The sequence below is a fragment of the Cryptotermes secundus genome, unplaced genomic scaffold, assembly GCF_002891405.2.
Source record: "Cryptotermes secundus unplaced genomic scaffold, Csec_1.0 scaffold7477, whole genome shotgun sequence".
NCBI lineage: Eukaryota > Metazoa > Arthropoda > Insecta > Blattodea > Kalotermitidae > Cryptotermes > Cryptotermes secundus.
The window spans coordinates 42,258-58,643 of record NW_019719483.1 but is presented as its reverse complement, the minus strand read 5'-3'; the positions used below and the strand labels follow the sequence as shown (position 1 = coordinate 58,643).

The window sequence follows — 16,386 nt, the reverse complement described above, 5'->3', positions numbered from 1 at the left end:
ACATATCCTACATTAACTAAATTTAAAATGACGACAGATTTTTCAGATCTCTCGTAATATGCGACACTATGTTTTTGCTGATAAAAACAAAGTTAATTCCATCCATTTATCATAAAAATTGTGTTAGACACAGCATTTTTAAACACAATGCTTAAAATTGTTTAAGCGCCCTAACAGGAACGGACATTTAAATGCGCTTCAGCAGCGGTCATTTAAATAAACTCCGGCCAGCTCAAGCTTACCACCATTTCAAAAGCCCGGCGTTTAAAGGTTAACTATGAAAAAACGAATATTTTAGACAGTTGGTAGAAATCCTTGTGGGAGGGAGCAACGTGCGCCTACTCCCACACAGTAACCCAATATCACAGACATACGTATATATTCACACACATAAAATCACGGACATAGATCTACATCCATGATCCAAACGTAAGAATACACATATAAGTTTAATAAGCTCTTCATCCTTCTCCCTCATTATGGAAGAAATTTGACTACGCGGTATTTCAGATCCACTCTTTACTCCTTCCGTCTGTGCATAAAAAGAACAGTACGAAATATATAACGTTTTTGTTTGGAGATCCTTATGAAAGTAAAATCGTCTGTTGCATCATGGAGAGATGTGGTGTTATCATCTTAGGTTTCGGGACAGTGTTGCAATCCCCATTTGTGTTTTCACTTCGCATTATTTCCTACCTATGATTGCTCTATTTTGTGTCATGCAACTGACTCCTACTGCCGGTCACGGTAACCGAGCGGTCTAAAGCATGCACTGTCTTCGCTCGCTCGGAAGCCGAGATCGTGGGTTCGAATCCCACTCAGGGCATGGATGTTTGTGTGCGTTTTTCTGTGTTTGTGTACAGGTAGAGGCCTTGCGACGAGCTGATCACCTGCCCAAGGAGTCCTACCGTATGTGTAAGATCTAGAAAAACCGAAGTGAACGGAGTTCATGGAGGTAGGCCTAGGCCCACTGGGGCTGTAGTGCCAAGGAAAAAGAAAACTGACTCCTACTGGCATATGCTGTTCAGATTTTGATCAGTACATTACAAACGTTCAGAACCACAGTGCGTCTGTGTTCACATAGTTAAAGCAACCCGTCACATTTCGTGGTATGAGATCAACATAGGAACTGTCTCAGAATTCTATTCCTAAATCGTCACTATAGTTGTGCAACTGACTGCTTGTCCCGGTACAGAAGTTCAGTTTTCACGGAACAACACGAAAGGAAGTGCAACAACTTCTGTTCTATTTTAAGTTTGTAGACTGTTCAAGTGCGGAGCGGTTGTACTATGCATGTGTAGTACATTTTGCTACAACTTTGTCTTACTCACCAACAGAAATTAGGACGAGTCCTAATGAAGGTAAGGCAACGTGTGTTATGGGATTTTCGATATTTCTGTTTGTAACATCAGTTCTTCAAAGTTGTGTGTACACTTCAGCTTCGCTACGGACAAAACATAGCTGTAAACGTCTTATTTCGTTTTGAATTGTACCATTATCATTGGTACCATTGGTAGTAAAAGTTGTTTATGTTTTGAGCTTCGTTAGGAAGCCTAATACACATTAGGATGGTAAGACTAAGATCTAATCAGAAAGCCTTGCAGTTCTAAATTTAAGGCTCTCGCAGGGAGTGAAATAATTTCAGGTTCCACCAAATTATCCAGTCAGAAGAGGGATCAAATTTCGTTTTTTTTTTTTTTACTAAGAGGTAAATATGAAAGTTATGAGTAGTCGAATTCAGTATATTATGCTGGTTATGTAGAAATCAAAAACCTTTTTATGTGAGGTGACGATTTGAAATTGCAGATTTAAATTTTACTTCTGAAATTCGAGACAAAGTAAAACATTCCTATAATGGCTGTGTAATATTTAGGAGCCAGCTAAAACTTGCATCATTCTATACTTCAGTGACTTTCAAACTTTCCTCCATTATTCACTTATAATGCCGCCTGAGACTCAATACACATAACCTCATGGTTTCTCTCTGTCGTGTTGGTAGTTTCAGTACGGCAAGAGGCAAGGCCGCGCCACAGCTCAAGCGGTTAGTCGCTGGCTTCCCACCGCGGCGGCCCGGGTTCGATCCCGGGTCTGGTCAAGTGGGATTTGTGGCGGCCAAAGTGGCGCTGGGGCGGGTTTTCTCCGAGTACTTCGGTTGCCCCTGCCAATCTTCATTCCACCAAATTCTCCATCATCATAATCACCCGGAGCAAGTACAATAGGCCAATCAGCGGCCGCCGTGCCGAGTGGACGCAGGTGGACTCCACCCCCCCTAAGCGAATTAAATAAAAAATGTAAACGGCAAAGTGGCCGGTCACGGTAGCCGAGCGGTCTAAGGCATGCACTGTCTTCGCTCTCTCGGAAGCCGGGATCGTGGGTTCGAATCCCACTCAGGATATGGATGTTTGTGTGCGTTTTTCTCTGTTTGTGTACAGGTAGAGGCCTTGCGACGAGCTGATCACTCTCCCAAGGAGTCCTACCGAATGTGTAAGATCGAGAAAAACAGAAGTGAACGGAGTTCATGGAGGTAGGCCTAGGCCCACTGGGGCTGTAGTGCCAAGGGGGGGGAGGCAAAGTTGCCCTTGTGCTTAACTAATTAAGCACTGCGCCATGAAGGCGTATGGGGGATTGGATGTATAGATCCACGTTTCCTTGACTTCGGCACTAGATGGAGGTGAGTGGTCAGCTTTGCGCCCCGGCCGCTTTACCCCCGGGGAGAGAACTGCCGGTATCCATTGACGAGGAGGCTGGGCATGCCCCAAAAGTGGTGTGAACGACGCGGAAAAAAAACTCCGACCCCTGCGTCGCCTGGCTCGTAGCCAGTCGCTATTGGGTCATTCCATGTGAAGTCATCCAGATAGGTCGCTCGATCATTTTTAGAAAAAAATATATTTTGTACACTTATTTCTACATATTTTCATACTTCAAAAATATTTAAAAAATTATATTCCTCTAGGTTCTTCCGGTACAGCCGTTTTTATAATGCGAAGAAAACGCGTTTTCGGCTGAAATTGAGGTTTGCGTTATTTTCAATTTCTCGATAAATATTGATGCTAGGAACTCAAATGAAAAACCAATTTATTCCTCATGATATGGACTACACTTCATATTATTACGAGTGTTTACCCAACTCAATTTTTCTAGGCCCAATTAAGCTTGAAACTTATCTGTCGATTTTGGGAAAGAAGCTATTTTTAACCTTCAAAAACCAATGGGAGGGGGGAAAGTATCAGGTCTGTGGATTCTACCCTTTGTTGTTGTCTATATGGGGAACATAATCACGTAGTTTTGATCCCTGTATCTATTTTCTAAAATTTTCCAGGAGCTTCCAAACTTTGCTCTGGGCCCAAAATCGGCTATGTTTAACATCTCATATCTCCGGTGGAGAAGCTCCGAACAGTTTTAAATTCGCAGTAGATAGTCATCCGATGCTTGTTAGCTTATCTCCATAGCATTCAGTTGTCCCCTTTTACGGTAGTTACTATGGGAGTTTCGGTATTTTATTTCTATTTTTTTTTATTTCTTGTCACCTGCTCTATGTGAAAGTACATGTGTAACCGTCCATTAAAGTTTAAATTATATTTAAGAAGTAGCACTTATGTTAAGAAGTGGGCAGAATGGGACATTCTGTCGGTACATTCAGAAGCGACAAGGGTTCTTCCTTTATGAATGGACAGGATGTAGCATTCGCTGCACTTCCTGAATAAAGTTGTAAAACTAGGACAGTATTCCTTTAAGAAAAGGAAGGTTAAACGGTTATTGCCACTATCATTCAAGCAGTAGAGGGTTCAAACACCCACGCTACCGAAGGGAAATTTGTACCAAGCTGCCAACGAGGCAATCAAATAATTAAAAATTAAAATAATTTTGTTTGGTAGATGCCAATTTCAGGAAAACTCCCAAAAGCTGAACTGGGCCAATAGAGCAAATTTCAAGGAGGAGCATCCTTGTGGAAGTTTGGGCTCAGAGAGTTTGTTGCTTCGGATAGCCCATTCCCCAGAGAGTGGTATCCGAGATTGAAAGTGATACAGACGCGAAACGGTGTCCCCCATTCCCCAAAGCAGGCGTCTCCGAGATTCAAAGTGATACAGACGCGAAACAGGGTCCCGACGTCCACGATTTGCCAAACATTATTAGAATTATAAGTTCAATAAAGATATAACTAAACATAGTGGTGTAGCCAGTGTTCGTGAAATTAGTGCACAGCATAATCTTCCCGTTCTACTGGAGTGAGGCCCGATACGCCGTGAGACGGAGTCCATCTCTCCCTGAGAAAGCTGGACGGGCTCAAGACTCACCTGCCTGGTTATCCTTCAGCTGTAAGCTACTGACGTACGCTTATTGGCGCCCAAATTTCACTCTTTGCCTCCCAAGTTAACCTACCTGTCCCACAGAGGGCTTGCGGAATGTGACCAGAGTGCTAACAGGAAGAGAGCTGGATTTAGCAGCAGTGAGGGGTGAGGATCGTCGCAACACAGGTGGCCCTAGCTACCTCAAGTATTGTATCCCCAAAACACTTGGCAAATCAGCTAGCGGTCATCAGTGAAGGGACGGTTAAACATGCGAAGTCTTCCTTGAGTGCTGACGGTGGCTGCGGCACCTCTAACCCACAGTTAACCAGAGAGACAATATATTCCCCCTGACCGTTCATAGCCGTATGTCAGAGTACACGGCATCGCTTCGTAGATGATCGCAATTTTATTTTCTAATAACTTATTTTCACATCAGAATGAAGCATCGGACCTGCCTTTCTTTAATAAAAAACTGTACGTGTGCATAATATTGCTATTTCCATGACAACTAATTTCATTTGGGACCAGTCCCATATAGAGGGAGTAATGAGGGTTACTTGAGCCAGGCCCCTGGCCTAGGAGTTCCTAAATATATTCTTATTTAATTTAGAAAGTTACAGTAAGTACCACTCTCTTTTCCATAGTGACTGGCTATTAGCTGGACGACCAAGCGGTTGGAGTTCGAGTGCCGTTAGGGTAAACAATCTTTCCTTCTCCACGTCGTCCACATTGGTTCTGGGGCTCACCCAGCCTCCTATTGAATGGGTACCGGAGGCTTTTTCCTCGGGGGTAAACCAGCTGTGGCGTGAAGCTGATCACTCACCTCCAACTAGTACCAAAGACAAGAAGACGTGGGTCTAGAAATTTACTCCACCCATACACCTTCACTGCGTATTGCTTAATTAATTAAGCACATGGGCAACTTTACCAGTAACACACTCGTTTCCTCTAACTACGGTCCTGCGAACCTTACATCTCTTTGTAACTTCCCTTTCATATTTCGACAAAATCCTTTTGTGTTTCGAACTGAATACTGGTGCTTCAACGCTGAGATATCAATTGTACTGAGTAGCGGCTTTAAAATTGAACCCTCGGCATAACTTATTACGTGTGTCAACGCGCAACAAAGTTCTGGGCCAGCGATTACAACCCGTGTGCCGCGGCACACTTGTGTAACCCGAAAGGTCCCCAGGTGTGCTGCGGGAATTTGGGGGAAGGCCGAAAAAGAGCGCGAAAATTTTAAGGAATAAAAAATCGTCGAAATCCACGATCAATGTTGTTTTTAAAACTAACACAGTGATTAGAATTTTACCTATTGAACTTTTAAACACAATTATATTATTAGTTTTTATGATCAAATCTCTCCTGTAAAAAATTGAAGGTGTGCCTTGAGTTGAAAAACTTTGGTCTAGACGAATGATTGTGGAGGCCGAAAATGCGGGGGGAGCCAGGCATCTACACATCATTTCTTTTGAGAATGTCAAAAGTTACCACCAATGTTCAAAATGTGGAATAGAAATTCTCTGGATGAGCAGATATGTAGATGAGCACAGAAGATGATTAATACTGATTTTTGTTGCCATACCTTGATTCATCCTGATGGACTAACATTATCCCTATTTTTTGCAAGTTAAAAAGTAAAACATGCAGTTTCTCCAGTTTTCTGATATTTTAATAGTCCTTTTAAAAATTTTAACAAGAGTTACTACTACTTCTGTAAAAGGAGGGTTTTCATAGAGGTGTAAAAATCAGTACAGCCTACAGTGAAGTTTTTTCATAACTGGGCATTTTATCCAACAACATAATGCAGAATTTTAGAGTTTTGCAGTCTTTATCTGATTCACCCAGTGACTTGATTATGATCTGTTGCCTAGGTTTTTGAAACAATATGCAGGAACAACATCAAGCAAGACAAATTTTATCATAATAATTAATGTAGATGCTCATATAATGCCATACTGTGGCTTCCCACTGGTGCCATATAATAACCTATTGGGACAAATAGATGTAAACCAATATCTGAAATAATGTAAATGAGTAAATCAGTAGATGAATTGATTTTATAAAGGTTTATGGCAATGACTGATTCATTTCTTACCTTAGACAGGACTGTGTCCAACAGAGTTGTAGTGCAATGAAGGTTTCACAAGGCTGTGGTTATAAAAGTTTAGTAGTGCTTCCTTCATCAAATCCAAAGTAGATTTCTTTGAACTTGTATGTAATTTATACTAACAAATAAACTAATTAACCAAATTCGTAGAGATAAACCCTTCTTGAAAAACTTACAATTGTTCAGCTAGTTAGAACTTCCCAGCATTTTATGGAACCCAAAAATTACCGTGTTCACAAGAGCCCTCCACTGGTCCGTATCCTGAGCCAGATCAATCCAGTCCTTACCACCCCATCACATCTCTCTAATGAATGAATGTGTGAGGGGTAGGCCTTCTCGGCCCTTGCACCGCAGCCTACAGTGGTCTATTGTGCTTATCACATCTCTCTAAGAGACATTTTAAAAATTTGAACAGTGTAGTGCTGAGCTGTTTTGTGAATATGGTGTCATTCACAAGTAATCAGCCGCTTTAAAAGAAAATCTGTTTGTCACTATTCTGACAATTTGATTTTAGCCTCAAAGTTTAACATACAGTGCAGTGACGAATTTTCAGCTTTTGGCTTTTACTAAGTTTTCTGGTATGTATAATTTGTTAGTCAGTAAGCATGTCAGCTGCTAAAGGAGTTACAAATAATTTACATTGCAAAAGTAGTGTTAAACAATGGCTGTCTGTAATTCGTAACGTCAAGACCCTGATAATACTATTAAACATAAACATGTAGGTCCTATTCAAACACTCAAAACTACATGATATTTTGTTACCAAATACTTGTGTCTTGGATTTAGGTATCTTGGAGCAATCTTTGTATACAGAAACTGAGAAGCTAGATCTGATAATGGAAGATGTAGCCAGCAGCCATACTTTTTTGGAAGACAAGACCATGCCAAAAACTATTAAAAAGAAGAAAATGCTTTCAGGTAATTTTTTATTATTGACAAGTCAGAATATTTAAAGAGTATTAAATGTAAAGAATTAGGTCTCTGAGTGAACCTACAAGAATATGATTTCTTGAAAATATATAATATCTCATGGTTCATGAATTCATAATGCATGAAACTACCATAATCCAACATTAATTTATAGAAAATAAGAAACATATATATCATTATGGGCCTTTACTTGCTTTTATAATTGAATTAATGTATCTACTTTTAACCTACAGCATTTACCAACAATTATGTTGTGATTGTTGATAAATGTGTTTATAATGATGCATTTATTACCCAAAGTGCATGTGCGTATTTAGTGTTGTTTATTTTGTTTTTGCAAACATAACAAATTTTCAAACATGCCAATGCAATATCAACTGTTCTAAAATTTGTTTTATTTAGTGCCTGCTACATTTTTTGATCCATGTTTTGATCATCATCAGGCAGTTTCTTAACCTTTAAACGCTGGACTTATGAAACAATGGTAGCTTCAGCTGGCTGGAGTATATTTAAATGCCCACTGCTGGTGCACTTTTGAATATCCGTTGCTGCTGTGCATGTAAATGTCCGTTCCTGTTTGAGCGCTTAAATAATATTAAACGTTTTATTTGAAAATACTATATCTAATAACATTTTTATGATAAATGAATGGAATTAACTTTGTTTTATCAGCAAAGAACACAATGTGACATATTGTAACGTAAGATTTGAAAATATTTAAGCAAAAAAAAAATATATGCTCTCCTTGTGTGTTTTTTATAATTCAATTTGTACTGTACATAAGAGTGTCCTGCTACTTCACAAAGTGGTTCTGCATTATAAAATCATTACTGCTTGTAACATTTGACATTCTTTCATAGTCTCTGGTGTCATTAAACATCTGGGAGCCCTAAAAATATATTCTTCTCCTCATATTTTTCACATATTTGTTACACCCTTCAGTTGATCTGTTGATCAGAGGGATAGAAAAGTGAAAGTAGGGGTATTCAGGAGGGACTTCAGAGAAAATACCTTCTTTTGTACATGAATGCCATCCCTTCCATTGCAGCTGCAGGTGGTCGCACCCTGACGTTTGTGTCTTAGCTCAGATGGGTGCATTCAGTTTTCTGTCTTACTTCATAGTGAAACCGAATATCGTAGGTTAATTTTGTTATTAGATTAGAGCCAGAATAAGAGGCTGCTGGGCGGCTCCTGAACAATTTCTCACTTCCTTCTGTGGTAACATATTCAACCGCGACTGAGCTTTTTACATTCTTCTCTTCCTTTACTATAGAGACAGCAATGTAGAAATGGACAGAAAAGCCGACAATTGTGACAGACTATGGAAAATTCGCACTATATTTCACACTCTAAATGGCGCATATGGAAATTAATCCTTCAGAGCATTGATAAATGTTTCGTCATACACTGTGGTTTAATGTTTCCATATCTTCCACAGTACCTGCACGAATTCAACTTGGAATAATGGCCTTCTTCATGTTTTTTATCACTCAAATGATTCGCTCTAATCTCTACATTGCTCGTGTTGTCATGACAGATGTAGGAAATACAACAAATGAATCCCAGTCAAATGTGAGTTCACACATACAGAAATTTCTTAATTCTTTAATTTAAGGGCATGTTAGTGATGGGAAATAATGAGATTATAGTAGATGTTTCAATATTTATGATGAAAACTGCAGGATTTGTACTTCTAAATTGTGACTGATACAGGTCAAATCAAAGAAGGTGAACACTGGAACAAAAAACCCAGTTTATATAAAACTCTTTATAAGGTGTAAGTAAAGTTGCTTTTATGCATAATTGGATGCCACATTATAAATACATATGGGGAATGGCGGTGTAGCTCCAAAAGATTATAATTTTTTAATTAATTAATCAACATAATACATACATAAATAAATAAAAGATATATATATATGTATGTATTATGTTGATGTGTGTGGTGAGCTTCTTGACATGGCCACTTTATGCCTGAGGAAAACTCTACCAGCACATTTTGAGTAAGAGATTTCATGGCTCTGGAGTTCACCCAACCTCCTATCCAATGGGTAAATGGGGCTTTGTCGCCAGGAGTAAGTGGCAAGGGAGCGAAGCCGACTGCTCACCTCCAGCTAGTGCCAAGTTCAAAAAAATATGGATCTGTACATCCACTCCCCATACACCTTCATGATATGGTGCTTAATTAGTTAAGCACAGGGACAGCTTTACCTTTTTCTTACTTTGGTCTCTAAATACCTCCTTTCCATGATTTCTCTAACCATCATTCTGTGGGCAGCTGTTTTCCTAACTGGTGCTACATGTCCATTCCACAGTTTTTATTTTTTTGTTAAATACAGGGTTACTGTAAATGAAAGAGACACTTTAAACATTATATAGAAACAAAAGTATTATTGATATAGGCAAAATACTTATATGTTTTTTTAGTATATGTCTTTAAGTTTGTATAACTAAGTTACAAATGTGGCCACGCCATAGCTCAAGTGGTTAGTCGCTGGCTTCCCACCGCGGCGGCCGGGGTTCCATCCCAGGTCTGATCAAGTGGGATTTGTGGTGGACAAAGTGGCGCTGGGGTTGGTTTTCTCTGAGTACTTTCGTTTCCCCTGCCAATCTTCATTCCACCAAATTCTCCATCATCATAATCAGCCGGGGCAGGCTACAATAGGCCAATCAGTAGCCGCCATGCTGAGTGGACCGAGTTGGACTCCACCCCCCACTAAGCAAATTTTAAAAAAATTTAAGTTACTCGTACATATGTTCTCTGTGTGAGCCTTTTGTCACATTACAGATATCAATTTGATAATCCAGTTCGTTCAGATACACCAGAGCCTGTCATTATTTACGCTCACAAAAGCTCTTGTGATGCGTTGCTTTAGATCGTTTAATGAGCGGCTGCTGCCTCAACTACAAGAAGACAATGCAAACTTCATTTTCAACAAAGATGGAGATCTGCATCACTGGCACATGGAGGTTCAAAATTACCTGGATCAAAATCTGCCTCGTCATTGAATTGGCTATTTAACAGACCAGAATATGGCACTGACATGGTGGCCACCAAGAAGTCTAGATGTAACTCCTTGTGATTTTTTCATGTGGGGATAAACAAAAACAGAGTTTTCATTCCTCTACTTCCTGTAAGTATGAACAATCTAAAGAAATGCATCTCAACAGCTGTTACAAGTGGTGACAAGGACATGCTCTGGTCTGTTTGGAATGAATCAGATTATTGTATTGATATCTATCATGTGACAAAAAGCTCAAAAATATAACATTTTTAACTTATTCATACAAACTTAAAGACATATACTAAAAAACCATATACATATTTTGGCTATATCAATAATACTTTGTTTTCTACAAAATGTTGAAAGCATCTATTTCTGTTACAGTAACCCTGTACAAGCATTCTTCCAAATTTTTTAGTGTACTTAGGCAGCAGTATACAGTTTGTTTCTCCCCAAATATAAAACACATCACAGAAGGGAATTATGCATGAAGTAAATTCTAAAATTGCAAAGTCATCTCTTTATACTGTTGGATAGGCATAAATTTTTATCAGTATGTTTGAGTTATGTTCTCCAAGTGGCATACCTACTTGACCTTTCATGAATAAAATAAAATTTAATACATTATTACAGAAGTTGAACTGGAATGAACAAGAAACTGGAATGGTCCTCAGTGCTTTCTACTGGAGTTACTGGATAACAGAGCTCCCTGGGGGCTTAGTGGCTCAGAGGTTTGGTGGTTGTCGGGTACTGGGTTTTGGTGTGTTGTTGGCTGGATTGCTGAATTTAGCATTCCCATTAGCTTGCAGAGCTCATTATGGAACAGCTGCAATGCTCAGAGCCATCCAGGGACTTGCACTGGTATGTAACTAACAAGTTATTTATATATATATATATATTGTCACGTATCGGGCATATATCGCGACAAATAACTTCACGTCGTATTTTGTATAGCGAATTTTATTTCACATTCGCACTTACAATCACCCAAATTACAGATTTACGGTTACTGCTATCTGCAGTATCACAATTAGTACACTCGAAATGCCAGAATACCACTGACTAGCTGACTCTACGTCTCGACTCGGCGACTATTACAGTACAACTGACTAGTTACTGGCTAACTCGGCGGTAGCTCCAGGACTCACTGACTGACTCAGTACAACTCGCTGGTAGCCACATTAGAACTGACTGGTACCAGCTGTGCAGCTTACTTATATAGCTGCAGTGCTTGCCGGTTGCGTAATGAGTGCCACGTCATCCTGTTACGTCACCGCTGTTGATTCACCTCGCATAGTTACCCGGTTACGGGGCTCGGCTATCTTCGGCTCCGCTCGGCTCTCTTCGGCTCCGCTCGTGACGTCACCGCGCATAGCTGCCAGGATGCGGGGTGATTACTCGCCTATTACGCGAGCGTTACGTTACCGCTGAGGGGTGGGAGGGGAGCGCTGACTCACCCGCCGCGTCACTGCTGGTGTGGGGGGGGGCTCGGCTTTGCGCAACATGTCACAATATATATGGTGGGCATGCGGTAGCGTAGTGGTTGAGGAGCTATGCTACAAGCTGGAAGGTCGCGGGTTCAAGTCCTGATGAGGTCATTGGATTTTTTTCAGTTGACCTAATCCTTCCAGTTGGACTCCACCCCCCACTAGAATGTAGTAGAATAAATTATAAGTGACTAAAGTTCAACTCATTTGCTTAATTTATTGTAATATTTCCATATTTACAGACGCTTCATTTGCTACATAGTTTTTAAAATGAAATATATCCTGTGAAGTCTAAGCATATGTGTGTGTTCGTATGTGAATGCATGCATTACTCTTCAGTAACATTTAAATGATTCAATGAAACAGATGAAAGAAAATCTCATCAGTACAGAATCCATAGGAACACACAATAATAAATGTATGAACCTTAAAGCTTTTCAACATACTGTGGCATAGTTATGTCACAATACATTATGAGTTTTTCAGCTACTTCTTGAGTGCTGGGTAGATTGGCCTAAGAGGATCATATTGTTAATTAAAATTACTCTCAGTGACCTCTGTTTGTGTAAGGAAGATCCAGCAACCTTTTCAGAGTATATAAAGAGGAAAAAAAATGTTCTGCTTGACAACAGGGTGTGACATGGCCAGCAACACATGCCCTCTCAGCTCACTGGATTCCATCTACTGAGCGCAGTAAATTCATGACTACTTACCACGGTAAGCTCACACCACAAATGTATATAACCGAACTTCAGAATTACATAGTTAGTGCTCCTGACTTTTAGTTGAGAGGTCCAAGGTTTAACTCTCTACCCAGAGACCACAGATCCTAACTCGGGTTTCATAGTTCTTCCTCAGTCCCTCCAGGCAATTGCTGGGACAGCACACACTTTTAAATTCATTATTCACCAGCAATTCTCTGATTTAATTCTGTATAGTTCTGGCAATTAAAAGCATCATTAAATAAACAAAAAAAAACACACACACAGACATATATATACTGTTTAATACCCCTTAAGGAATTAATGAGGAGTCTCATCATGTGTTATTAAATTTTTCATGTAATGAACTTTTTTCGTTTTCTTGTATTCTTTGCCAATCCTACCTATTACCAAATGATCCATCAAGGCTGACATTTAATTCCTCTTCCTATGAATAACATGCACAAATAGTCAACCATAAACTGTATTTCTTTATAGAGATCTTACATTTCAAATATCTGCATCAAAATATCAGTACTCAGAGGACATACATGATGCACTGAAACAGAAGACTGCCCTCTCATATGTGACCTACTACATAATTTATGTTCATGCATTTTAACATTAAATATTTAATTGATATTAAAACCTGATAATTGATAATAATAATGATAAATCTAATGCTTACAAAACTTTTATTTGCATATATGTAGAAGGACATAAATGCAAGTGCAAACCCCCTTCACTCCCATACACACACGCATACTTAAGAAAGACAAAATAGCAACTACTACCATTTTTCAGGTACCTCAGGGAAAGAAACAATGAAAAAATACATAATAGTTTAATTTACAGAAATGTTCAAAGAAATTTACTGAACATGTGATGTAGTGGTTGATATTTATATCCTGCCTTAGCAGTTAGGTGCAATGATTATACTTTAGTTCAAGGGGTAGTTGGTTTGAATTGCTGCCAGGTTACTGGCAAACCTGATTGAAGTTTTCTATGTTTTTCTTCAGACTGTATGGGTCATAGCTAGCATAGTACCTTCAGATAGGCCCTATATGCCTATTGTGTATAGCCTATGTAGTTCAAATAATATTTTAGAATAAACTCAGTCTTTTCAGGCTCGGACTCAAGACATCAAAATTTTGTTAAAATGTTACATAATAGCTCATCTAATTTCATCATTCAATATGATGATAAAAATAAATCAGATGCACTATGAGCAGTGTGAGTGTGAAATTATACCAGATATGGGATGGCTTTCTACCAATCCAGTTGAAAGAATAAATTAAATATTGTGGCACTGTAAACTTCAACAAAAACTCTGATGTTTAATAGCTATTGTGTATGGAAGTAATCTTGTTTTAAGAACCCTTGTAGGTCTGAGTAGTTTGGTTAGTGACAGAATGAGTTTAGCCAGCCAAGAATGGCATGTCAGCTCTATTTAATTTTGATAAAAAACTTGGTGGTATCCTATCACATCATGAAGCATTGACTTTCATGTTTTAGGTTAGTTATAGCTGTCTAACTGAGGAAATCAGTATAAAAGTGAATCAGCTGGTCCTGAAATAAAGGGAACTTCAGAATTATTTGTTTTTTTTTTTCTATAAGGCAAATACTTTGAATACTGTTATATTACTTGAACGAAAAATTTGTTTTATATTTCTTTTTATAAAGAAATCAATTACTAAGATTAGAAATATGGATTCCCTTAATTTCTCTTGTTGGAGATTTAACTGCATTTATGGAATACTTATACAGATGATTCTACCCATCATCTAAATACCTTGTAATTGTGTGATGTAACTACTGGCAAATGTATTTTTCAGTAACAAACTGGATATTATGTAGGTATCTATCTTTTAGAGTATATCATTTTATGCTGTAAAGAAACAAACAGGATTCAGTTGTGGTGATTTCTATCCCCTGAATTTGTCTTGTTATCACTGTTACAAGGAATTGTCCATCCAGAATATTATACTTTTTACATGTCTTTATATGTATATAAACTTTGTAGAATGGTTATTTATTTAATTTGCAAGATCACTAGCAGTATGTTTTCTTCTGGACAGTTCTATGGTTTGAGCCCCAAAAGATTAATAGCATGATGGGAACTAAAAGTATAATGTGATTTTACAGGTTCTGCTGTTGGTACAGCATTAACTTACCCCTTGAGTGGGATCCTCATGGCTACACTGGATTGGCAGTATGTCTTTTATATGACTGGATGTCTGACACTGATTTGGTATGCATTTTGGTTGTACCTGATTTATGACTCACCTGCACAACATCCACGGATCTCAAATGCTGAACGGAAATACTTGGAACGTGCTATTGGAGAAACTGTTACTTCTCACAAGGTGCCTTTAGAAATTCTGAGAGGAAAAGTAATATATCTTTTACTCAGCAATTAAATTCAGTTGAGAGATCACTAGATCTAATATTGCCGTTGGGTTCCTATCATTGACTTACAGTAATAAATAACAAAGTATCTTACTTCATGAACAATCCAAAATATATGGTTTGCCTAGAAAAAAAACTGGCTACAGAAAGCTATAGAAAAAACAATAAAATTCTTAATCTTTCGTCTGCACAGTTCCGTGATTTTTTTCATTTCACTCATAGCAGTGACTGACTTTATATTTATTCTCAAAATATATTCTTTCCACTGGCCAGGGTTTTTGTGTGTGTGTGTGTTCATGTACATGCACATATGTGTGTGTGTGTGTTCATGTACATGCACATATGTGTGTGTGTGTGTGTGTGTGTGGTAGGGGGGAGGGGGATGCTCAGCCAATTAAGATACTCTCTGCCCTTCATGGAACCTGAAAGTTCAGTGATTTGTTCTCAAGATCCTGCCACTGAATATTGTCTTGAGCCATATGAATCTGTTTCACACTCTGTTTTCTTAAGATTCATCTTTATACTTTTCTCATATCTATGTCCATATTTCCTAAGTTAGCTCCTCCCTTCAGATCTTCCCTTCACACTCTGTTCTCAAACGCCCATCCTATTCCCTCCAACACTTCTGAGTTTCACTTCTAGTCAGAACCATTCAAACTATGAGAAAAGAACACAGCCCCAGTAATACACTTGCTGAAACCACAAACTAAATTGCAATGACTTTTAACATTGTACTGTTGGATCACGTAGTCACATAGTAATTACTGCACAAAACATCAATGTGGATATTTTATTTTCAGATCTTGTATGTTGATCCCTTATTATGTGTGATAGAAAATCTAACTATGATAAGAGCATGTTCTGCATGCCCAAATATAATTGCACATGCAATGAAAGAGAGGTATGAAATCCTGTAATATCACACATGGACCTCCAAAATCTTGTAATTCACAGACTGAGAACTTCTAAATTAAAAATTTTTGCCAACGTTATATGCATTCATAAACGTATTTTGAAAACTGCTTCTTGCTTTAGCCTTGCATATCCCCCTTCTCCTTTTTTACACCCCAAAGGAATTAAAGACGGTACAATGGAAGGGGGAAAATTAATGTAAACAGTGTAATCCTTGCTCTTATTACAAAACTGTATATTACTGTAAATTGATTTTTTTATTTTTAATTGTTAATATAATACCAGTCTATTTCTTAAGCTTTATGTAGTCTCATCTTCATACCGTATTCCCTTCTCTTTCAATTTTTGTAAGAGTATGTATATGAGAGCAGCACCTTATTGAGAATTCTTGTCAGTCTCTCCAAGAATTGACCCTAAATCATTTGTTGGATTTGAATTCAATTTTGTTTTGAAGCATCATTATTAGATCGTAAGTATACCATCTATAAGGCAAGGATAACCTTATATTAAAGACACTCAAAATATATTTAATACACCAAAAGT

General features: G+C 38.4%; 1 protein-coding gene across 1 annotated transcript in view; it reads left to right on the top strand.

The window, feature by feature from the left end:
* Window positions 1–1,223: 1,223 nt before the first annotated feature.
* Window positions 1,224–16,386, top strand: part of LOC111866752 (sialin) — a 34,468-nt gene continuing 19,305 nt past the window's right edge. The window contains exons 1-6 of the mRNA XM_023855991.2: window positions 1,224–1,361; window positions 7,186–7,317; window positions 8,768–8,901; window positions 10,968–11,195; window positions 12,454–12,538; window positions 14,668–14,888. Coding sequence (XP_023711759.1) covers window positions 7,236–7,317; window positions 8,768–8,901; window positions 10,968–11,195; window positions 12,454–12,538; window positions 14,668–14,888 — 750 coding nt within the window. The 5' untranslated portion in view covers window positions 1,224–1,361; window positions 7,186–7,235. The remainder of the gene's footprint in view (window positions 1,362–7,185; window positions 7,318–8,767; window positions 8,902–10,967; window positions 11,196–12,453; window positions 12,539–14,667; window positions 14,889–16,386) is intronic.